The sequence below is a fragment of the Colletes latitarsis genome, chromosome 8 (assembly GCF_051014445.1).
Source record: "Colletes latitarsis isolate SP2378_abdomen chromosome 8, iyColLati1, whole genome shotgun sequence".
NCBI classification, from domain to species: domain Eukaryota; kingdom Metazoa; phylum Arthropoda; class Insecta; order Hymenoptera; family Colletidae; genus Colletes; species Colletes latitarsis.
This window is the reverse complement of record NC_135141.1, coordinates 19,599,244-19,624,828: the sequence shown is the minus strand read 5'-3', so window position 1 is coordinate 19,624,828 and position 25,585 is coordinate 19,599,244. Positions and strand designations below refer to the sequence as shown.

The following is a 25,585-nucleotide window of genomic DNA, read 5'->3' as shown; positions in this document are numbered from 1 at the left end:
ATTTATTTTATCTGTTCCAAACTTTTTATTTGAATAGTAATATTGGAATTTAGTTTCTGATATTACAACAATATTTAAACGTTATTTTCAACATTCAGAAAATAAAATTTATTCAAAATACTCGATTATTAAATTATTCTACACTTCCAGCCACATCCTTGGCTCCTTGCAAAATTGTTTTAAAAATGCAATAAAACTATGATTATTCTTTTAATTTATTGTATCTGTTCCAAACTTTTTATTTGAATAATAATATTGGAAATTAATTCCTGATATTCCAACGATATTTAAATTTTCAACATTCAGAAAATAAAATTTAAAGTTTATTCAAAATATTTAACCATTAAATTATTCTAAACACTTCCAACCACACCTTCGTCCTTGCAAAATTGTTTTAAAAATGCAATAAAACTATGATTATGTTTTTAATTAATTTTTCTGTCCCAAACTTTTTATTTGAATAATAGTACTGGATATTAATTCCTGATATTCCAACAATATTTAAACGTAATTTTCCACATTCAGAAAGTAAAATTTAAAGTTTATTCAAAATACTCGACCATTAAATTATTCTAAACACTTCCAACCACAGCTTCGTCCTTGCAAAATTGTTTTAAAAATGCAATAAAACTATAATTATTTTTTTAATTTATTTTATCTGTTCTAGACTTTTTATTTGAATAATAATATTGGAAATTAGTTTCTGATATTCCAACAATATTTATACGTTATTCTCAACATTCTGAAAATAAAGTTTATTAAAAATACTCAATTATTAAATTATTCTAATCGCTTCCAACCACATCCAGGGCTCCTTGCAAAATTATTTTAAAAGCCATGCAATAAAAATGCGATTATTTCTTAAATTTGTTTTATCTGTTATAGACTTTTTATTTGAATAATAATACTGGAAATTAATTTCTGATATTGCAACGATATTTAAATTTTCAAAATTCAGAAAATAAAATTTAAAGTTTACTCAAAATACTCGACTATTAAATTATTCTAAACACTTCCAATCACATCGAGGGCGCCTTGCAAAATTGTTTTAAATATGCAATAAAACTATGATTATTTTTTTAATTTATTTTTCTGTTCCAAACTTTTTATTTAGATAATAATACTGGAAATTAATTTCTGATATTGCAACGATATTTAAACGTAATTTTCCACATTCAGAAAGTAAAATTTAAAGTTTATTCAAAATACTCGACCATTAAATTATTCTAAACACTTCCAACCACAGCTTCGTCCTTGCAAAATTGTTTTAAAAATGCAATAAAACTATAATTATTTTTTTAATTTATTTTATCTGTTCTAGACTTTTTATTTGAATAATAATATTGGAAATTAGTTTCTGATATTCCAACAATATTTATACGTTATTCTCAACATTCTGAAAATAAAGTTTATTAAAAATACTCAATTATTAAATTATTCTAATCGCTTCCAACCACATCCAGGGCTCCTTGCAAAATTATTTTAAAAGCCATGCAATAAAAATGCGATTATTTCTTAAATTTGTTTTATCTGTTATAGACTTTTTATTTGAATAATAATATTGGAAATTAATTCCTGATATTTCAACGATATTTAAATTTTCAAAATTCAGAAAATAAAATTTAAAGTTTACTCAAAATACTCGACTATTAAATTATTCTAAACACTTCCAATCACATCGAGGGCGCCTTGCAAAATTGTTTTAAATATGCAATAAAACTATGATTATTTTTTTAATTTATTTTTCTGTTCCAAACTTTTTATTTAGATAATAATACTGGAAATTAATTTCTGATATTGCAACGATATTTAAATTTTCAACATTCTCGAAAATAAAATTGAAAGTTTATTCAAAATACTCGACTATTATATTATTTTATACACTTCCAACCACATCCAGGGCTCCTTGCAAAATTATTTTAAAAATGCAATAAAACTATGATTATTCTTTTAATTTATTGTATCTGTTCCAAACTTTTTATTTCAATAATAATACTGGATATTAATTCCTGATATTCCAACGATATTTAAATTTTCAAAATTCAGAAAATAAAATTTAAAGTTTATTCAAAATACTCGACCATTAAATTATTCTAAACACTTCCAACCACATTCAGAACTACTTTCCTAAAATCCTGATGTAAATCACGGCTTAAAATTTGAAGCCACTGTTGTGTAAACTCCCTGCAAATTGGGTCCTCGGATTTAAAGCGTGCTAAAAGCGTGCAAGCTGAAATTGTCCAATCTTTGACCGCGGATTTACCAAGAAACGTCATCTTTGGTGCTCCCTGGCTCCTTGCTGGCAGTTTCGTGAAGTCGCCCGCGTCTCTTTTGTACACTGTTCCTTTGTCGAACTCCATTGAATTCGTGTCACAGGTCGGCCAGGCAAAGAAAGCGGCCATTCAGTCGCGACACGTGCGTCGTCCTTTCGCCATTCGTGTTTTGTGGTAGACGCGACCAGTTCTGGGACCAGTTTTTCCGTCCCGTTGACGACTGGACTTTCGAGATGCAACCGAGGGCTTTTTTCTTCTGTTTTTTTGCCTCGGAAGTGTTACGTGATTTTACAAAAGCTTCCCAGGTGGCGATCCAGCCGGTTAAATCGCGCGATATCGAGCGAGATAAACAGATTATTGCACTTTAAATTGGCGTGTGCTTTCGATTAAGTCGCGAAGCCAGTGGTTCTCTTACAACGAAATAGACATTTGTTTTTTTTGTTGTTTTTCAAGAAATTTTCCCCCGTGAACAATTTTCAAATATAATGTTTGCAAAAACGAGGGCGATGGAAATTAATTTTGCAGTTGTACGAAATAGTTCAATTGAATCATCATCGAACGCGATAAATTAAAGTAAATTACTGGCTCGCGGGTTTATGGCGATCTTCTCCGCCATTTTTAGCGTCTCATATTTCGAGAACATTCTGACGACTCGTTTCCAAAGGTTGTTTTACGATGTCGCAACTTTACAACGCCGTAAAAATTCAAGATTCGCATGCGAGCAGTGAAACTTTACGATCGCGACGATGGAGTAATCAGGATCGAAGAAACTGCAAAAAGAAGATCATTAAGGGATTCCTCGTGTCTCGGATGAAAATCATAAATTCCTCTTTTACTTAAAGTTTATACGTTCGGAAGTACAGTAAGTTAACATAATAAACTTTCGATGTGTTTTTTTTCAGATTGATATTTGTTAGAAAGTTAATTCGTCTAGTGAAAGGATAAATAAACTGTGTAAAGGTTCGACTTTGTACATTTTACAGATTTTCTTTAAAAAAATGGGGCTTCGGTCATAAATTAACTTCGAACGTTATCAACAAACTATCACTTACGGGAGCACGTAATAAAAGTCGAAGAAAAGAGATTTAGTTGATCGTAAAACGCGTCGTGGTCCTCGTTGATTCCATATAGAGAGTGATACGTCTCATTTTACATTTTTAAGTTGAAATTAAATATCCTTTGATAGTGGCGTTAAATCTCGTATCTACAAAAATTATATCAGACTGGAATATTTTATCAACGCGATATAATTAAACCGAAGGTATTACAATCGTAATATATCGATCCAGCGATTGCTAATTTAATTTGTTATTGGCGCGTATTAATTGCCATCGTCAGGTCAGTTCAATTACGATTCCAATAAAAGCAAAGATTCTCGTGCAACGCCGAAAAGCTTTATTATTAAATTAAACCCGAACCTCTCAGATTTAGAAAAATTCTGTAATTAATGTCGGGTATCATCCACGTGATCGATCGCTTCGGCCATTAGTCGACTTTGTTTCAGGTTGCAATCCGACGAGCGTCGGATGACATTGATATATTATGACCACCCAGTGTACACGGACACCTGTTACGTATTTTGACTCTGCCACGGTCTGTCAATATTATATTACATATTTTGACAGCGGGGACTGGGTCGGATTTCCTCCTATCGATGACCTTTTGGGATCCAGTATCGTCCTGTTATTATGTCCCATTCTGGGATGGCTTTTTCCTTGTTTAGTTGAACTAGTATACTTTGTGAAATGGAAATTCTTTCTAGAATTTTTTCTAAAATTTTATTTGAGTAATTAATATCGAGAAAGTTAACTTATAACAACTTATTTAAACTCTTCTATTCTTTAGTAGAAATTTTTATCTAGATAACAGTTATTCTGGTTGTTTACTTTTCAAAATTGGTATTTATTTGGAGTTAAAAAATATTTTAGTGGACAGTGAAATGTGGTATTTTCAAGGCAATTTTTATTTAACAGTATGCAAGCTTCGATTTTATTTAATTGATAAATTGTGAACTTATTCTGTTATTCATCACTGAAATATGATTATAATATTTTTGGTATCTTATAATATTGTTATCTAGATAACAGTTATCCTGGTTGTTTACTTTTCAAAATTGGTATTTATTTCGAGTTGAAAAATATTTTAGTGGACAGTGAAATGTGGTATTTTCATGATAAATAATTGTTATTTAACAGTATGCAGGCTTTGATTCTATTTGATTGATAAATTGTGAACTCATACTGTTATCCATCACTGTAATATAATTATAATATCTTTGGTATCTTATAATATTGTTATCTAGATAACAGTTATCCTGGTTGTTTACTTTTAAAAATTGGTATTTATTTCGAGTTGAAGAATATTTTAGTGGACAGTAAAATTTGGTATTTTCATGACAAACAATTTTTATTTAACAGTATGCAAGCTTCGATTCTATTTAATTGATAAATTATGAACTCACACTGTTATCCATCACTGTAATATAATTATAATATTTTTGGTACCTTATAATATTTTTATCTAGATAACAGTTATTATCATTGTTTACTTTTCAAAATTGGTATTTATTTCGAGTTAAAAAATATTTTAGTGGACAGTGAAATGTGGTATTTTCATGGCAATTTTTATTTAACAGTATGTAAGCTTCGATTCTATTTAAATGATAAATCGTGAACTCATACTGTTATTCATCACTGTAATATAATTATAATATCTTTGGTATCTTATAATATTGTTATCTAGATATCAGTTATCCACATTGTTTACTTTTCAAAATTGGTATTTATTTGGAGTTGAAAAATATTTTAGTGGACAGTGAAATGTGGTATTTTCATGGAAATTTTTATTTAACAGTATGCAAGCTTCGATTCTATTTAATTGATAAATTGTGAACTCACACTGTTATTCATCACTGTAATATAATTATAATATTTTTGGTATACAGGGTGTTTGGCCGCACCTGGGAAAAATTTTAATAGGAGATTCTAGAGGCCAAAACACGACAAAAATCAAGAATAACAATTTGTTGATGGAGGCTTCGTTAAAAAGTTATTAACAATTAAATTCACAAACTTCAAATCGTTCTGGAAAAATTATTTTCGGTTGCGAGAGTCAATTACAATTACTTTTGGTGAATACACATACCACCGAAATCCTATGCACTGTCGAGAAAAAAATTCCTTACCGAAAATCTAATCATTTTGAAAAAATTATTCTGGTTGTGGGGGTCAAATACAAGCATTTTTGATCATTAAACATATTCCCGAAATCCTACTCAGTTTCGAGAAAAAAATTCGAGTACGCGTTGAAATTTTTCGATGAAATTAAAAAATTTCGAATCGTCTTGGAAAAATTATTTTTTGTTGTAGGGGTCAATTACAAGCATTTTTGATCATTAGATATACCCCCGAAATCCTACGTAGTTTCGAGAAAAAAATTCCTTACCGAAAATATAATTTCTGGCCAGAAATGTCTGCCCGAATTTTCATGCGAATATTTAGAACATCATAACTTCTGAACGGATTGGAGGATTTTAATGTTTCAAACGGCAAACAGCGCATATTTTGATCAAGAATATGTACAAATCGCAAAAATATTTGAAAAGTTAGTCCTTGATCCCGCAAAATGAGAAAAACCCCATAAAAATGGTTCAATTTTCAAACGGCCATAATACCTACAATAGTAAAGGTATCTCATTGAAATTTTTTTCTGAGGCAGAGCCCATGGGTACCTACAAAAAAGTATTAAACAACTTTTCTGTACAGCGTTAAACAAATTTATTAAAAATGAAAAACGAGTTTTTAAGAAAAATCGTCAGGGGGTAGGTGCCTAAATGTTTCGACGAAAAAAAAAATTTCAAATCTTTCTGGAAAAATTATTTTCGGTTGAAGTGGTCAATTACAATCATTTTTGGTGAATGGACATACCCCCGAAATCCTGCGCATTTTCGAGAAAAAAATTCAGTACAGGCGGAAATTTAAACGTTAATAACTTTTTAACGAAGCCTCCATCAACAAATTGGTATTCTTGATTTTCGTTTTATTTTGGCTTCTAGAATCGCCCATTAAAATTTTTCCCAGGGTTGGCCGAACACCCTGTATACCTCATTTCTTACCGTTCTCGTTTCTGTCCCCCCCAAGAAATGCAATAGGGGGGAATCTAGGGCCCCCGAATTGGGAATCCCTGATTTAACTAATCACGGGACCCACGTCGAAATCTATAAACGCAAATAAAATTAAACCGCCGGGGAAACCCCAACGAGCGGATCGTTAGCGGTACGAAACGCACGAAATCTCATTGTCCCGGGCCGGGTCAAAAGTTCTAGGAGGAGGGGGGGAGAAGAAAGGCCCAAGTAACTCGAGACTCTTGTGCGTGGTGAAGTGTTTAAACCGCTGACCGTAAACAGAGAGGCCCCCGAGAGAAAGGTCCGGGCCCCGTTGGGACCCTCGCAAGGGCGTTAATTACAGGGCTGCTTTCGTTCTTCCTCCTCCTTCTTCTCGGTCGATTTCCGTTTCCGGAAACGCGACTGGTGGGAGAGAGAAAGAGAGAGAGGAGTGGAGGTTTCGAGCAGTGGCACTCGTTCGAAGTCGCTCGTGTCGAGTAGTTGGTTCGGATTAAATGGAAAGAATCGCGCCCAAGGTACATACGTCTCGAGAATGGCTTTTAAATTGATCAGAGCTCGCTTTGGAACACTCAGAACTTGACACTTATTGTTTCAACGTCCATTTAGAAATTAAAGCTCCTTTTCGACGCGTTTCACCCCTTCGAATCACGAATTGCCAGTGTTTAAAAGTTTTCTATTGTACTTGGGAGATATTTTGTTGAAGTTAGATAAATTTTGACAAGGCCCACGTATCTTTGGTTTGTAAAAGTATTTGAATACATCATTGATTTTGAGAAATTGAAAAAATCAAGGTGTGTATTACAATTTTGTCGCGGAGTGTATATTCTGTGATAATTATATTTTAATTTCAATTTTATACGGTTTAGACAAAATCTGAAATAGAAAGAGAAAATGAGAAAGAAATCCTTCTGATGAAAAATCATCGAGCAAAATTCTTAAAAATATACCATTTCATATTGATTTGAAAGAATACTTGTTAAATAAAGATCTTAGAGTGATTGGGATAAACCACCAAAAATGAAAAATATAGTATTACTATGTTAAAGTTCAGTTAAGACTTTTTTCTGCAATCTTGGATAAATATTTTCGAAAATCAAAATGTGTAATATTGCTTGCTTTCTGTGGTCCTAGAAAATTCAGTACTCAAGATTAGATGTTAAAAGAAATAAATGTAGATTCTCGAATTTTAATGTAAAAATAAGTCCCATGGTAAATTGTTGGTATTCTTAGTCTCCCAATTGTCTAAAAACAAAGTGTCGTTTTCGTAGACAATTTGAGAGGTTTGCTCTGTGGCAGAGTCAACGTGATAAAATAGAAAATTAATCTATACTCGAATTTTAATATAAAAATAAGTCCTAGATAAATTGTAGATATTGCTAGTTTCCCAATTGTCTAAAAACAAAGTTTCGTTTTCGTGGTTAAGTTAAGGGGTTTGATCTGGGTTACGTTTTAACGTGTTAAAAAAGAAAATTAATCTATATTCTCGAATTTTAATATACAAATAAGTCCCAGATAAATTGTTGGTATTTCTAGTTTTCCAATACTCTAAAAACAAAGTGTCGTTTTCATGGACAATTCAGGGGTTTGGTCTGGGTTAAGTTTTAACGTATTAAAAAAGAAAATTAATCTATACTCTCGAATTTTAATGTAAAAATAAGTCCCAGATAAATTGTGGATATTGCTAGTTTCCCAATTGTCTAAAAACAAAGTGTTGTTTTCGTGGACAATTGAGGGGTTTGGTCTGTAGGAGAGTCAACGTGTTAAAAGAGAAAATTAATCTATATTCTCGAATTTTAATATAAAAATAAGTCCCAGATAAATCGTTGGTATTCCTAGTCTCCCAATTGTCTAAAAACAAAGTGTTGTTTTCATGGACAATTGAGGGGTTTGATCTGGGTTACGTTTTAACGTGTTAAAAAAGAAAATAAATCTACACTTTTGAATTTTAATGTAAAAATAAGTCCCAGATAAATCGTTGGTATTCCTAGTTTCCCAATTCTCTAAAAACAAAGATTGGTTTTCGTATACAATTTGAGGGGTTCTTTCTGTAAAAAAAGGAAAATGTTAAACTAAAATTTCGACTTGCAAAATGTAAGCACAAATTAATTTATTATTTTTCACGAGTACGAATCTCTGTAAACAAGATGGTTATCGATCGACACACACCTGCGAACTATCTAGTCGACGAGGAAGTTGCTCGACAGGATCTCGGCCGCCATTATTCCGGGAAGAGGAAAGCGAACGGTCAGATTTGTACCTGCGATTAAAAAGGACTTCCGTTTTCGCGTGGTTCGAACTCGGTCACAGCGTAGCTCGAGCAACGCTGGAACCTTCTGATTTCAATAACGACGACGAAGCGCCATTGTGCGACGACGGAGGCCCATTCAGGCCCCCCCATAATGCGTTCCAGCGAAAATGGGATGGAAACGTTCACAATAAAGCGGGGAGAGTGCGCTGTGCAGGTAGCGCGACGGTCAGTTTCATTTTACCTCGGTTTATCCGTGAACAGAGGAAGCAATTGTTACGACGAGTGCTCGTAACCCGATACCCGCTGTTACGCGTTCCTGGTGCTTAACAATGATTTGTGATTAAAAAGCAGCAGGTCGAAATCGAAGAAAGAGAACGCTAGAGAAACGTCCACCTACTTTGCTAATTTATTTTTCGTACGTAAATAGCAGATGTGCGATACTTGTGCTATTTAATAATATTTTACAGGTTGCATTTAATACGAAAATTGATGCAAAGTATTGGGAACTATTTTAAACAGCTGAAATGTGTATCGTTAGTTGTTTTTACCAATTATAGAATCAGAGTTGGGTCAGAGGTTTAGTTACAGTATTGATATGATTATTAAAGGTTCTGTGATGAAATGGAAACCAAAAATAAAAGAAACTTAGAAACTTAAAATTGATGCAAAATATTGGGAATTATTTTAAACAGCTGACATGTGTATCATTAATTATTTTTATTAATTATACAAACAGTCAGAGTTTAGTCAAAGGCTTAGTTACATTATTGATATGATTCTTAATATTCTGTGATGAAATGAAAAGCCAAAAATAAAAGAATTTTGGAAACTTGAAATTGATGCAAAATATTGGGAACTATTTTAAACTACTGAAATGTGTATCGTTAATTATTTTTATCAATTATAAAAACAGAGTTGAGTCAGAGGTTTAGTTACATTATTGATATGATTCTTAATATTCTTTGATGTAATGGAAAGCCAAAAATAAAAGAATTTTGGAAACTTGAAATTGATGCAAAATATTGGGAATTATCTTAAACAGCTGACATGTGTATCTTTAATTATTTCTATCGATTATAAAAACATTCAGTGTTTAGTCAGAGGTTTAGTTACATTATTGATATGATTCTTAATATTCTGTGATGTAATGGAAAGCCAAAAATAAAAGAATTTTGGAAACTTGAAATTGATGCAAAATATTGGGAATTATCTTAAACAGCTGAGATGTGTATCGTTAATTATTTTTATCAATCATAAAAACAGAGATGAGTCAGAGGTTTAGTTACATTATTGATATGATTATCAAAGGTTCTGTGATGAAATGGAAACCAAAAATAAAAGAATTTTGGAAACTTGAAATTGATGCAAAATATTGGGAATTATTTTAAATAGCTGACATGTGTATCATTAATTATTTTTATTAATTATAAAAACAGTCAGAGTTTAGTCAAAGGCTTAGTTACATTATAGATATGATTCTTAATATTCTGTGATGTAATGGAAAGCCAAAAATAAAAGAATTTTGGAAACTTGAAATTGATGCAAAATATTGGGAATTATCTTAAACAGCTGAGATGTGTATCGTTAATTATTTTTATCAATCATAAAAACAGAGTTGAGTCAGAGGTTTAGTTACATTATTGATATGATTATCAAAGGTTCTGTGATGAAATGGAAACCAAAAATAAAAGAAACTTAGAAACTTAAAATTGATGCAAAATATTGGGAATTATTTTAAATAGCTGACATGTGTATCATTAATTATTTTTATTAATTATAAAAACAGTCAGAGTTTAGTCAAAGGCTTAGTTACATTATAGATATGATTCTTAATATTCTGTGATGAAATGAAAAGCCAAAAATAAAAGAATTTTGGAAACTTGAAATTGATGCAAAATATTGGGAATTATCTTAAACAGCTGAGATGTGTATCGTTAATTATTTTTATCAATCATAAAAACAGAGATGAGTCAGAGGTTTAGTTACATTATTGATATGATCCTTAAAATTCTCCGATGAAATGGAAAGCCAAGAAAAAAAATGAAACTTAGAATATAGATGTAAGAGCTATAATAACAAATGTACAGTTAAGAAAAAGAGACAAAATAATCCAAAGTAAATCTTTCATTCCCACTTCAAAAAAAGACGATGAAAATATTCGTATAAAAATATTAATTTTCCCCGACATACGATAACTATTATTTTGAGGGGAAGGGGGCTGAAAAATAAAAAATGATATCTAATGAGAGTGTCGGTTTACCTGTTCAGCGGAACGGAATTACCCAGTCGTGCTCGAAACGGAATACAATAATTAGCGTTACCCTTTGCTCCCCCCTCTCTTCAGGGGCGGAAACGCCCACTCGTCGAATTACTCGGCGCTAAATTGCAAACGTTTTTATATGTTTCAGATACGTCCTACGAGAAGGCCTGTCGGAGGGGTAGCGCACCGGCCACCCCTGTCCTCGGAGCACGACCCTTGGACGTCACCCCCAACAGAATCGTCGTAAGTAGATTTCGTTTTGTTCCGATCGAGGCCCTGTAATTTTCATTCACTGTAATTTTCGACCGTTTGATAACCCCGTGCACGACTGCGTTTTGTCCGAGCGAATTCGTCTCGCGGAACGAGGTCGTTGATTTCGATCGGAAGGCGGCGGTGGGTTCCTTTTTTCAGACACAGTTTTAACTGGCGTCGCTTAACCCTTCTATCGTTGTTCGAACGAACCCATGCTGGGCTCTGTACACATAAACTCAACTTAGAATATACAAACGTTGTACGTGGGCTGTAAAAGTGACACAATTATACAAATTTGATTTTTTAGTTATAGCAAAAAAAAAAAAAAAAAAAATAGGATATAGTAGACAATTTTTTTTTTAAATACTCTAAGAAAATTAAGTTGACATCTGAGACAGTCCTGTATATTATAACAAAATTTCAATTTGAAATTATCAAAGTAAAAATTGCAAATAAGTAAATATATATGAGTACACATAAACTTAGTTTAAAACATACACTCGTACGCGGGCCACAAAAGTGAGACAACTACACAAATTTAATTTTTTAAATACGCTAAGAAAATTAAGTGCAAATCTGAGACAGTCCTGTATATTATAAAAATATTTCGATTTGGAATTATCAAAGTGAAAATTCCAAATAAGTAAATATAAATAAGTACTCATAAACTTAGCTTAAAAAATACACACGTTGTACACGGACTATATAAGTGACACAATTATACAAATTTGATTTTTTAATTGTAACAATAAAAAAGATAGGATATAGTAGACAATTTTTTTTTTTAAATACGTTAAGAAAATTAAGCTGAAGTCTGAGACAGCCCTGTATACAGGGTGTTCGGCCACCCTTGGGAAAAATTTTAATAGGGGATTCTAGAGGCCAAAATAAAATGAAAATCAAGAATACCAATTTGTTGATGGAGGCTTCGTTAAAAAGTTATTAACGTTTAAAGTTCCGCCTGTACTGAATTTTTTTCTCGAAAATGCGCAGGATTTCGGGGGTATGTCTATTCACCAAAAATTATTGTAATTGACCCCCGCAACCGAAAATAATTTTTCCAGAACGATTTAAAATTTTTTTTTTTCGTCGAAAATTTTAGGCACCTACCCCCTGTCGATTTTTCTTAAAAATTACTTTTTCATTTTTAGTAATTTTGTTTGACACCCTACAGAAAAGTTCCCTAGTACTCTTTTGTAGATAGCCATAAGCTCTATTTTAGAAAAAAGTTTCAATGAGATACGTTCACTATTGTAAGAGTTATGGCCGTTTGAAAATTGGATCATTTTTATGGGGTTTTTCTCATTTTGCAGGATCAAGGACCAACTTTTCGAATATTTTTGCGATTTATACATATTCTCCATCAAAATACGCGTAGTTTGCTTTTTTAAACATTAAAATCGTCCAATCCGTTTAGAAGTTATGACGTTTTGAAGATTCGCATGAAAATTCGGGCAGACATTTCTGGCCAGAAATGATATTTTCGGTAAGGAACTTTTTCTCGAAACTGAGTAGGATTTCGGGGGTGTGTCTGTTGACCAAAAATGCTTGCAATTGACCCCTGCAACTAAAAATAATTTTTCCAAGACGATTCGAAAGTCTTTTTTTTCACCCAAAACTTTCAGCACTTACACGAATTTCTTTCTCGAAAGTGGATAGGATTTCGGAAGTATGTGTATTCACCAAAAATGATTATAATTGACCCCCGCTGCCGAAAATAATTTTTCCAGAACGATTTGAAATTTTTTAATTTAATTGTTAATAACTTTTTAACGAAGCCTCCATCAACAAATTGGTATTCTTGATTTTCGTCTTATTTTGGCCTCTAGAATCCTCTATTAAAATTTTTCCCAGGGGTGGCCGAACACCCTGTATAATAAAAAAATTCTATCGATCAGGAATTATTGAAATAAAAATTGCAAATAAACAAATGAAATCTAGGACAGCCCTGTATACTATAAAAAAATTGTATCGATCAGGAATTATTTAAATAAAAACTGCAAATAAACAAGCGAAATCTAGGACAGCCCTGTATATCATAAAAAAATTGTATCGATCAGGAATTATTGAAATAAAAATTGCAAAAAAAAGAAATCTAGGACAGCTCTATATACTATAAAAAAAATTCTATCGATCAGGAATTATTGAAATAAAAATTGCAAACAAAAAAATCTAGGACAGCCCTATATACTATAAAAAAAATTCTATCGATTAGGAATTATTGAAATAAAAATAACAAATAAATAAATGAAATTTAGGACAGCCCTGTGTACCATAAAAAAATTCTATCGATCACTATTTATTGAAAAAAATGAATGAAATCTAGGACAGCCCTGTATACCATAAAAATATTCTATCGATTAGTAATTATTAAAATAAAAATTACAAATATCTAAAGATTAAGCTTTAGTGAATTAATAATGATATAGAAATAGCGTCTCGATTAAAATTACGAACTTTAATAACGGATTGTTTTTGGCCTTCGTCGCGCTTAGATTGCGAGAGTAGACGATCGGTTTGTGCTGTGATTTTACGTAACAGGCGACGATTATTATTCTTCGTTGACGTCTTCATTCGCACGCGGCGCGAATCGCTGAGGAATGTCCAGGGGTAGGCGTAAAAAGCGTTAATTGGCGAAATATCTCGGAGTAATTATTTTATCGCGGCGGCCCGAGCTCGCAATTAACGTTAGGCGTCTCCCGTTTGGGCGTTGAAGAAGATCTCCCGGTATGCTGTCCCGTCGTAGATCCTTATCGCGAGAAATACTTTGGGCGAATCTGTCAGCGCTGCGCCAAAGTGCATTAGACTTGCAGATTAGATCTGACTCCGGGAGTCGAGCCGACGATAAAGGAGTCCCCTCAATGGAATTTATCGTTCCTTCGATGGCACGAACCGACTTCCGTTTTCTGAATTTGTAATCGTTCGGTGTGTGTACGGGTTGACTCGTCTCATCTTGCAAACGCGCGAGGATCGAACGAGGGTTTTCGGTTAGAATTTCGTGGACGAGAGAAAGTGGAAGTATCGAGGACATTTCGTGGTTATTTTGTACAGTGGTAATCGTGTTTAAAAATATTTGCAATGTTTAGGTGACACATTTGGGAATAGATTGGGAAATTTAATATACATTCTACGATGTTAGTTTTATTTATGATATGTGTATTAATCGAAATAGAAAAAGGTTTATTAATATTAATGGTTTATTAATGTTATGGGCCATTATGGAACTAGAAAAATTAATACTCAAGTCGAAATACTGAGGGAAATAAATTTGGATAAGATTTATGAATTTTAGCAAAGTTACAAAAGTAAGTAACAATTATTTTCATCCCTCAATAATTTGACTGCCATGTAAACCATATATGGGTCTCTGGATTGTCCATTATAGGACTAGAAAAATTAATTCTCAAGTCGAGACGTTGAGAAAAATAAATTTGGATAAGATTTATGAATTTTAGCAAAGTTACAAAAGTAAGTAACAATTATTTTCAGCCCTCAACACTTTGATTGCCATGACAGCCATATTGAAATGACCGGATTTTTCATTATGGAACTAGAAAAATTAATTCTCAAGTCGAAATACTGAGGGAAATAAATTTGGATAAGATTTATGAATTTTAGCAAAGTTACAAAAGTAAGGAACAATTATTTTCATCCCTTAACACTTTGATTGCCATGTCAGCCATATTGAAATGACCGGATTTTTCATTATGGAACTAGAAAAATTAATTCTCAGGTTGAAATGCTGAGGGAAATAAAGGATAAGATTTATGAATTTTAGCAAAGTTACAAAAGTAAATAACAATTATTTTCATTCCTCAATAGTTTGACTGCCACACGAGCCATATATGGGTCTCTAGATTGTCCATTATAGGACTAGAAAAATTAATTCTCAAATCGAGACGTTGAGAAAAATAAATTTGGATAAGATTTATGAATTTTAGAAAAGTTACAAAAGTAAGTAACAATTATTTTCATCCCTTAACACTTTGATTGCCATGTCAGCCATATTGAAATGACCGGATTTTTCATTATGGAATTAGAAAAATTAGTTCTCAAGTCGAAATGCTGAGGGAAATAAATTTGTATAAGATTTATGAATTTTAGCAAAGTTACAAAAGTAAGTAACAATTATTTTCATCCTTCCATAGTTTGACTGCCATGTGAACCATATATGGGTCTCTGGATTGTCCATTATAGGACTAGAAAAATTAATTCTCAAGTCGAGACGTTGAGAAAAATAAATTTGGATAAGATTTATGAATTTTAACAAAGTTACAAAAGTAAGTAACAATTATTTTCATCCCTCAATAATTTGACTGCCATGTGAACCATATATGGGTCTCTGGATTGTCCATTATAGGACTAGAAAAATTAATTCTCAAGTCGAGACGTTGAGAAAAATAAATTTGGATAAGATTTATGAATTTTAACAAAGTTACAAAAGTAAGTAACAATTATTTTCATCCCTCAATAATTTGACTGCCATGTGAACCATATATGGGTCTCTGGATTGTCCATTATAGGACTAGAAAAATTAATTCTCAAGTCGAGACGTTGAGAAAAATAAATTTGGATAAGATTTATGAATTTTAGCAAAGTTACAAAAGTAAGTAACAATTATTTTCAGCCCTCAACACTTTGATTGCCATGACAGCCATATTGAAATGACCGGATTTTTCATTATGGAACTAGAAAAATTAATTCTCAAGTCGAAATACTGAGGGAAATAAATTTGGATAAGATTTATGAATTTTAGCAAAGTTACAAAAGTAAGGAACAATTATTTTCATCCCTTAACACTTTGATTGCCATGTCAGCCATATTGAAATGACCGGATTTTTCATTATGGAACTAGAAAAATTAATTCTCAGGTTGAAATGCTGAGGGAAATAAAGGATAAGATTTATGAATTTTAGCAAAGTTACAAAAGTAAGTAACAATTATTTTCATCCTTCCATAGTTTGACTGCCACGTGAGTCATATATGGGTCTCTGGATTGTCCATTATAGGACTAGAAAAATTAATTCTCAAGTCGAGACATTGAGGGAAATAAATTTAGATAAGATTTATGAATTTTAGCAAAGTTACAAAAGTAAGTAACAATTATTTTCATCCCTCAATAATTTGATTGCCATGTCAGCCATATTGAAATGACCGGATTTTTCATTATGGAACTAGAAAAATTAGTTCTCAAGTCGAAATGCTGAGGGAAATAAATTTGGATAAGATTTATGAATTTTAGCAAAGTTACAAAAGTAAGTAACAATTATTTTCATCCCTTAACACTTTGATTGCCATGTCAGCCATATTGAAATGACCGGATTTTTCATTATGGAACTAGAAAAATTAATTCTCAAGTCGAAGTACTGAGGGAAATAAATTTGGATAAGATTTATGAATTTTAGAAAAGTTACAAAAGTATTTAACAATTATTTTCATCCCTTAACACTGATTGACGTGTCAGCCATATTGGAGTGACCGGGTTTTCTATTATGGAACTGGAAAAATGAATTCCCAAGTCGAAATGCTGAGAGAAATAAGTTTGGATAAGATTTATGAATTTTAGAAAAGTTACAAAAGTAACAATTATTTTCATCCCTTAACACTTTGATTGCCGTGTCAGCCATATTAGAGTAACCGGATTTTCCATTATGGAACTAGAAAAATTAATTCTCAAGTCGAAATACTGAGGGAAATAAATTTGGATAAGATTTATGAATTTTAGAAAAGTTACAAAAGTAAGTAACAATTATTTTCATTTCTCAATAGTTTGACTGCCACGTGAGCCATATATGGGTCTCTGAATGTTCCATTATAGAACTAGAAAAATTAATTCTCAAGTCAATGCGTTAAGAGAAATAAACTTGGATAAAATTTCTAAATTTTAGCAAGATTACAATAATAAATACTAAAATAAATTTAATATTATGTAGCTTACAATGATCTAAAATTAAAGTTCTTGCCAGGTACGGTTTCGATCTGGTAGTAAATATGTTAAGGGTTGTCGAATGCTTAAAATATGGAGTTAACAATTTTCTTTTCTCTTTTAATTTTCACGATCTGCACCCGCCTCACGTATGCCCGGAGATCTCTAGAACGTCGAAAGATAAATCGTCGTAGACGATTCTTTTGTAGCAGCTTACATCCACTGCTTCCGGTTGAAATCCCGGGCTCCCGGTAACTCCTATCGCGTGCTTCCCTTCGGAGGGAGCATTTCGCTTTCGAGGCACGAAAAACGAGACCTCCGGTTTTCCGATCACGTAACTTCGATCTCTCGAGCCTTTCGTTGTATCGAGTCGTCGCCGATGTACGGTGCGCCTCTCCTTTTATTCAGACAAACAACGAGTACTTTACACGTCACGTCCATTGTGCTTCTCCTTCCTTCGACGAATTCGAACGCCTCGAAATTTTTCACGCTCGGTTTCATCTCGACCATTTCGTGCACCGCTCTGTCTTAAACGATCCTTACTTTTCGTCTCCAATCCTTGGAACTCAATTTTTAGAATTATTCTGTATTCTATGTTTTTTAAAAAAATTTACTGGTCAGTAAATTTGGTGTAAAAAGAGTCCAGGATATCAGGGTCGATTAAATCTATTTCATTTTCATATGTGACTATATTTCAAATCTCAAATAATCGTCTGGAATTTTTGAAGCTCAATTTTTAGAATTATTCTGTATTCTATGTTTTTTGAAAAAATTTACTGGTCAGTTTTGGTGTAAAAAGAGTCCAGGATATCAGGGTTGATTGAATCTATTTAATTTTCATATGTAACTATGTTTCAAATCTCAAATAATCGTTTGGAATTTTTGAAGCTCAATTTTTAGAATTATTCTGTATTCTATGCTTTTTAAAAAAAATTTACTGATCAGTAAATTTAGTGTTAAAACAGTGTAGGATATCAGGGTTCATTAAATCTATTTAATTTTCATATTTGACTATATTTCAAATCTCAAATAACCGTCTCGAATTTTTGAAGCTCAATTTTTAGAATTATTCTGTATTCTGTTTTTTAAAAAAATTGACTTTTTAATAAATCTGGCGTTAAAAGATCGACTAGCATGAATCTATTTAATTTCATATACGACTCTATTTCAAATTTTAAATAATTGCTTTTCGTCTAGAACTTTGGAGCACAATTTTTAATATTATTCCGTATTCTTAAGTTTTTTTTTTTTAAATTTACATTTCAGTAAACCTGGTGTTAAAATAATCCCCGATACAAGGGTCGACGAGCACGAATTTAAATTTCGAAAAAGGTCAAGGCCCCGTAGGGGATTTCGTAAAAGGGCAACTGTTGCATCGGGCTAGCAAATCCAATCGATGCAAGGAGGTCGATCGCGTCATCGAATTCGGTGGATCGATGGGTCGAATTATAGCTCCATGGATGCTGTAACATTTGCGCGACCACTCCTCGCCGCAATTTCTTCCCTCGTTTCATAGGCGACTCTTCTTACGGAGCCTCACCTTTGCCCTTCGTTTCAATTTCGTTGCGTAAACGCGACACCTTTTCCCTCCCCTCCTGCTACATGCAAGAACGGATGAACGACGCAGTGTGGAAAATATCGACCCGGTGTCTTTTCCCTCCGTTGCAGGTGTTCTCAAATCTCACGTGTGTGATTTTCAGGCCGCAAAAATACGCTTTGCTTTTCAATTTTTCTCGTCGATACGTATTTCTCACCATTTTGTATTATTTACTTGGCATTCGACGTCGTTTCTCAATGTTATTTGACGAGTGGACGAAATCGTATTTCAAAATCATCGTCAACACTTTGACGGCCGATGTCACGTATACGTGACTTCACTACGCCAACCGTTGTCGGCCGCTGTCACGAGCACGTGATTTTAGTTATTATTCCACGACAATCTTAAACATGATTAGAACGTTACATATTTATAGTTCCATGGTAAATATATAGTTTTTAAATACTGTAATAACACTTACGAAAATTCAAATTCAATCATGAAAATTCAAATTATTTATCTTCATAATATTGAAGCGTAGAATCAAATTATTTAATTTACTAGAGCGCCGAAGAATTTCGTGTAGAAACAGAGAATGTTCCACTTGAAATTGTCCAAATTTTTTTAACTCCACGTTGAATTAAAAAACCGAGAAATCATTTCTCAATGTTATTTGACGAGTGGACATTATTGTATTTAGAAATCATCGTCAACACTTTGACAGCCGATAGTGGACGAAATCGTATTTGAAAATCATCGTCAACATTTTGGCGGCTGATGTCACGTATACGTGACTTCACTACGCCAACCATTGTCGGCCGCTGTCACGAGCACGTGATTTTAGTTATTCCACGACGATCTTAAACATGATCAGAACGTTACATATTTATAGTTCCACGGTAAATATATAGTTTGTAAATACTGTAATATCACTCATGAAAATTCAAATTCAATCATGAAAATTCAAATTATTTATCTTCATAATATTGAAGCGTAGAATCAAATTATTTAATTTACTAGAGCGTCGAAGAATTTCGTATAGAAACAGAGAATGTTCCACTTGAAATTGTCCAAATTTTTTTAACTCGACGTTGAATTAAAAAACCGAGAAATCGTTTTTCAATGTTATTTGACTAGTGGACGAAATCGTATTTCAAAATCATCGTCAACACTTTGACGGCCGATGTCACGTATACGTGACTTCACTCGCCAACCGTTGTCGGCCACTGTCACGAGCACGTGATTTTAGTTATTCCACGACGATCTTAACCATGATCAGAACGTTACATATTTATAGTTCCACGGTAAATATGTAGTTTTTAAATACTGTAATATCACTCATGAAAATTCAAATTCAATCATGAAAATTCAAATTATTTATCTTCATAATATTGAAGCATAGAATCAAATTATTTAATTTACTAGAGCGTCGAAGAATTTCGTATAGAGACGGAGAATGTTCCATTTGAAATCGTCCAAATTTTTTTAACTTGACGTTGAGTTAAAAAACCGAAAAATCATTTCTCAGTGTTATTTGACGAGTGGATAATATCGTATTTAGAAATCATCGTCAACACTTTGACGGCCGATAGTGGATAATGTCGTATTTCAAAATCATCGTCAACACTTTGGCGGCCGATGTCACGTATACGTGACTTCACTACGCCAACCGTTGTCGGCCGCTGTCACGAGCACGTGATATTACTTATTATTCCACAACAATCTTAAACATGATCAAAATGTTACATATTTATAGTTCCACGGTAAATATGTAGTTTTTAAATACTGTAATATCACTCATGAAAATTCAAATTCAATCACGAAAATTCAAATTATTTATCTTCATAATATTGAAGCATAGAATCAAATTATTTAATTTACTAGAGCGTCGAAGAATTTCGTATAGAAACAGAGAATGTTCCACTTGAAATTGTCCAAGTTTATTTAGCTCGATGTTGAGTTTAAAAACCGAGAAATCGTTTCCAGCGGTTCACCCTGTATGTTTCGATTTCGCTGGCGTATCACGTTGATCGATAAAAGCAACCCAGTGAAACTACAAGTTTCTTCAACAGTTCCCCTAGTACCGTTGTGAATCGTAAATGCCTCCTCGTGACGCAATTCACCGCTATCTCTCTATTACAACATTCTATATTATTTATTTCATAGCGTCTCGTTTTCCTGCATGCGAAAACGATAATGTTTATCAGGCGTGTTCGATTATTATGAAATCGACAGGAGGTAGGAAGTCTGAAATAAGCGTAGGTGAAATTCTGTCTAATAATACAATTAAATTCTTTATAATATTCATCGAATCCATTAAAATTTTCTTTATAACGTTCTTCTTTTATAATCGTGAAAATTTTAGAATCGTCTCCGTGCACAAATTGCAACAATTAAAAGGTGAATTTAAATTTGTTCCTCGCTGTTCGATTACTCCGCGGAATATTTAATGGGTTTCGACGTTTTTTTTATTCTTAATTGGTACTCCATAAAATTCGATTAAACGCGAAATTCCGGTAAGCTCGTTACACGATACTTAATGCAAAACGCGGTGTACGTTAAATCGCACTGAACGTGTCGTACGTTAATCCGCGAAGTGCACAAATTCTCCTAAACGATCGAATAAACGGAAAAATTCTATCGAATATTCTCTCGATCGAAGAATGCCAATTGGATTTAAGGAATTGCAACGAAACGACCGTCTTTTCGTTTCACATTATTCCCTCTGTGAGGTTGCTTTCCAACACTCGATGAAAATAATTATTTAAACGAAATTAAACGAAAGCTTAATTGCAAATATGCAATTATTGCGTTTATCATTATTTAAAACAATGTTCAGAATTTGTAGAAATAACGAAAAACCAAAGAAGTTTAAATAGTAAGTTGAAACGAGAACATAAAACTTATTTGAAGTGTATAAATAAAATGCAGAAAATATTTATTGAATATAAAATTTGAAATTCAATTAGACGCATTCGAAAAACGATCAGAAATTTATTGGACTCTATAAGAATGTCGAATTATCGAATTAGTCGATCGTAACTATATGTATAAGTAGCGAAAAAAGAAAAATTCGCATTGTTTATTGTTGACAAAAGAGAATAATCGCGATCTCGAAACGCTAGAAAAATAATAGCACTTCGTATCCCGGAGATACACTCGGTTTCAGTAATACATTTTCGATAGAATTGCCTCGTCTCCGTAAGTTATTAACGCGCCGGGCAATTAAAAAGTTCTTAATTACGACTGGTTACCGGGTACGATAATAAACGAGGAAAAGGGAGATATTTTCGCGGACGTTTTACGACGCGGTAGCGCCTCGGCGAATAATGTATCAAAGATTTAATGTCGGCCATCGAACGGGTCGAGAAACTCTGGCCGTGGCACAGATAGCCGAACGATACAATTTTTCTGAAAAAATTCTGATTGGCAAAACTCGAAAAAAAAAAGATCGAAGCAAATCTCGATTCAATCTTTTACAAGTTGTAGCTTTTATATTACTGTTATTTAAATTGATTTTCAAGACTAACAAAACGTGTGGTCCTATTGTTGTTTGCTTTCAAAAATTATGAATCCTGTCAGACATGCATCCAAATAAAAAAAAAATTTTTAAATATAATCTGAAAGTTTAAAAAAAGTATTAGCTGGTGATGTTGTGTCTAAGCATGATTGGGCGTTTGTAAAACGGTTTGGAGGTTTGAGGGTTTTACGAAATTGAAGAGAACGTGGATCTTTTTTCGTGGAAACGTTGGAAGGAGTTCTTCAGAAACACCCTCAACGTTCCGAAAGAATATGTAAAATTTGGTGATCCCACTTTGTGTGAATAGTTGCTGACGACAGGGTACCTGAATAGACGGTACTTTTACTCTCTATCGGCGAAGAGTTAGCCGACCCCTTGTAGGGAACAAAGGAAAGAACGAACTGGTTTTCGAGCGGTACACCGACGACTTCACGGATCGATCCGGTTAAAGTGCGTCGCGCTATCACGAATTGTTTACGAAACCCTGGGACCCGCTGGAGAACCAAAAACGCACCAAACTGGCACCTCCATAATTTTTGGAACTTTTGGTAACCGTGTTTTTGATCATTTCTCCCTTTACTTTTCATTTTCTTACTAATTTAGTTGTTCTGCGATACTTAGAATACTCGTAGACTTTTAGAATTTATTCAATTTTCATTCAAAATTCTTAATTTATTTCGAATGCTTACGAGGGTGGGAGAATTCAGTCTTCGTTCAGAATTAATAAAAATTCATACTGAACGTCTTTCGATCTTGTGGAAATATTGGAATATTAGTAGTATTTAATTAAAAATAAATTTTTCTATTATTTAGACATTTTTTCAGATTGAGATTAGGATATTTTACAAACTAAACATTCGTGTATGTATCTCTGTTCTAAAAGAATTTCTAAAGGTTTTTAAGTATTTTTTACCCTATTAACTTGACACAAAAATTCTACCCTTAACCTCTTCAGGGGTGGACTGTCTTATTCGAGATAAATATAAATTTTAATTGACGAATCTTGTGAATATGTTATACTATTGTAAAATATAAATATGAATCTTTATTAAGAAGTATCTTTTACTCTATTAGTCCAAAATAAAAATTCTTCCCTTAATCTCTTCAGGGGTGAACTGTTTCATTCAAGATAAATATAAATTTTAATTGATGAATCTTGTGAATATGTTATACTATTATAAAATATAATTATGAATATTTATTAAGAAGTGTCTTTTACTCTATTAGTCCAAAATAAAAATTCTACCCTTAATATTTTCAGGGGTGGATTGTCTTATTCGAGATAAATATAAATTTTAATTGACAAAAATTGTGCCCATGATATACTATTTAAAAATATAATTATGAATCTTTATTAAGAAGTGTCTTTTACTCAGTCCAAAATAAAAATTCTACCCTTAACCTCTTCAGGGTTGAACTGTCTTATTCGAGATAAATATAAATTCTAATTGACGAAAATCGTGCCCATATTATACTATTTAAAAATATAATTATAAATCTTTATTAAGAAGTGTCTTTTACCTTACTAACCCAAAACAAAAATTCTACCCCTAACCTCTTCAGAGGTGGACTTTCTTATTCGAGATAAATATAAATTTTAATTGATAAAAATTGTGAATATGTTATACTATTGTAAAATATAATTATGAATATTTATTAAGAAGTGTCTTTTACTCTATTAGTCCAAAATAAAAATTCTACCCTTAATATTTTCAGGGGTGGATTGCTTTATTCGAGATAAATATAAATTTTAATTGACGAATCTTGTGAATATGTTATACTATTGTAAAATATAAATATGAATCTTTATTAAGAAGTATCTTTTACTCTATTAGTCCAAAATAAAAATTCTTCCCTTAATCTCTTCAGGGGTGAACTGTTTCATTCAAGATAAATATAAATTTTAATTGATGAATCTTGTGAATATGTTATACTATTATAAAATATAATTATGAATATTTATTAAGAAGTGTCTTTTACTCTATTAGTCCAAAATAAAAATTCTACCCTTAATATTTTCAGGGGTGGATTGCTTTATTCGAGATAAATATAAATTTTAATTGACGAATCTTGTGTATATGTTATACTATTTAAAAATATAAATATGAATCTTTATTAAGAAGTATCTTTTACTCTATTAGTCCAAAATAAAAATTCTTCCCTTAATCTCTTCAGGGGTGAACTGTTTCATTCAAGATAAATATAAATTTTAATTGATGAATCTTGTGAATATGTTATACTATTATAAAATATAATTATGAATATTTATTAAGAAGTGTCTTTTACTCTATTAGTCCAAAATAAAAATTCTACCCTTAATATTTTCAGGGGTGGATTGTCTTATTCGAGATAAATATAAATTCTAATTGACGAAACTTGTGCCCATGTTATACTATTTAAAAATATAATTACGAATCTTTATTAAGAAGTGTCTTTTATCTTATTAACCCAAAACAAAAATTCTACCGTTAACCTCTTCAGGGGTGAACTGTCTTATTAGAGATAAATATAAATTCTAATTGATAAAAATTGTGAATATGTTATACTATTGTAAAATATAATTATGAATATTTATTAAGAAGTGTCTTTTACTCTATTAGTCCAAAATAAAAATTCTTCCCTTAATCTCTTCAGGGGTGAACTGTTTCATTCAAGATAAATATAAATTTTAATTGATGAATCTTATGACCATGTTATAGTATTCAAAAATATAATTATAAATCTTTATTAAGAAGTGTCTTTTATCCTATTAACCCAAAACAAAAATTCTACCCTTAACCTCTTCAGGGTTGAACTGTCTTATTCGAGATAAATATAAATTTTAATTGACAAAAATTGTGCCCATGTTATACTATTCAAAAATATAACTATGAATCTTTATTAGCAAGTGTCTTTTACCTTACTAATCCAAAACAAAAATTCTACCCTTAACCTCTCCAGGGGTGGATTGTCATCTTCTACATAAATAAAAATTCAAATTGACGAATCTTGTGACCACATTATACCATTAAAGAATATAACAATGAACTTTCATTGAAATAACGATTAATTTAATACTTTATTTGTAATTAAAAAAATGTAAACTTGAACCCTACAATTCCCTCTACATTTCCTATAAATCAGCAGTGACAACGTCGCGAATCCCCGTCGACTGACCCAAAATCTTGGGATTCTTGTTCCCCGAAAAACAACGAGCGTTTCTTGCGAAAAGATGTCGGGTTTCCTGAAGTCTCCGCGAAACAGTCGTAACGAGAGCTAACGAGCTCGCGTAACAGCGGGTCTCGTTCGCGATTTCCGCATCCGCGGGCGTCCATTCCTCGCGTGGCGTCTCCTCGCAGCTGCCAGAAGTTTCCACGACGCGGTTTGAGAACCCCTCGAAGACGTTTTTGTCCTTCTTACCGGTGCAACGGCAGACGAGGGGCTGAGCGGCCAAGGGGTGACCCGTT

At 32.4% G+C, this 25,585-nt stretch overlaps 1 protein-coding gene across 6 annotated transcripts in view; it reads left to right on the top strand.

The window, feature by feature from the left end:
• Raskol (Ras GTPase-activating protein raskol) overlaps positions 1-25,585 on the top strand; it is a 351,754-nt gene that overhangs the window by 283,406 nt on the left and 42,763 nt on the right. For all 6 annotated transcript variants that reach the window (XM_076770850.1, XM_076770849.1, XM_076770847.1 and 3 more), the window contains one exon: positions 11,053-11,147. In XM_076770850.1, the coding sequence (XP_076626965.1) occupies positions 11,053-11,147 (95 nt within the window). The remainder of the gene's footprint in view (positions 1-11,052; positions 11,148-25,585) is intronic.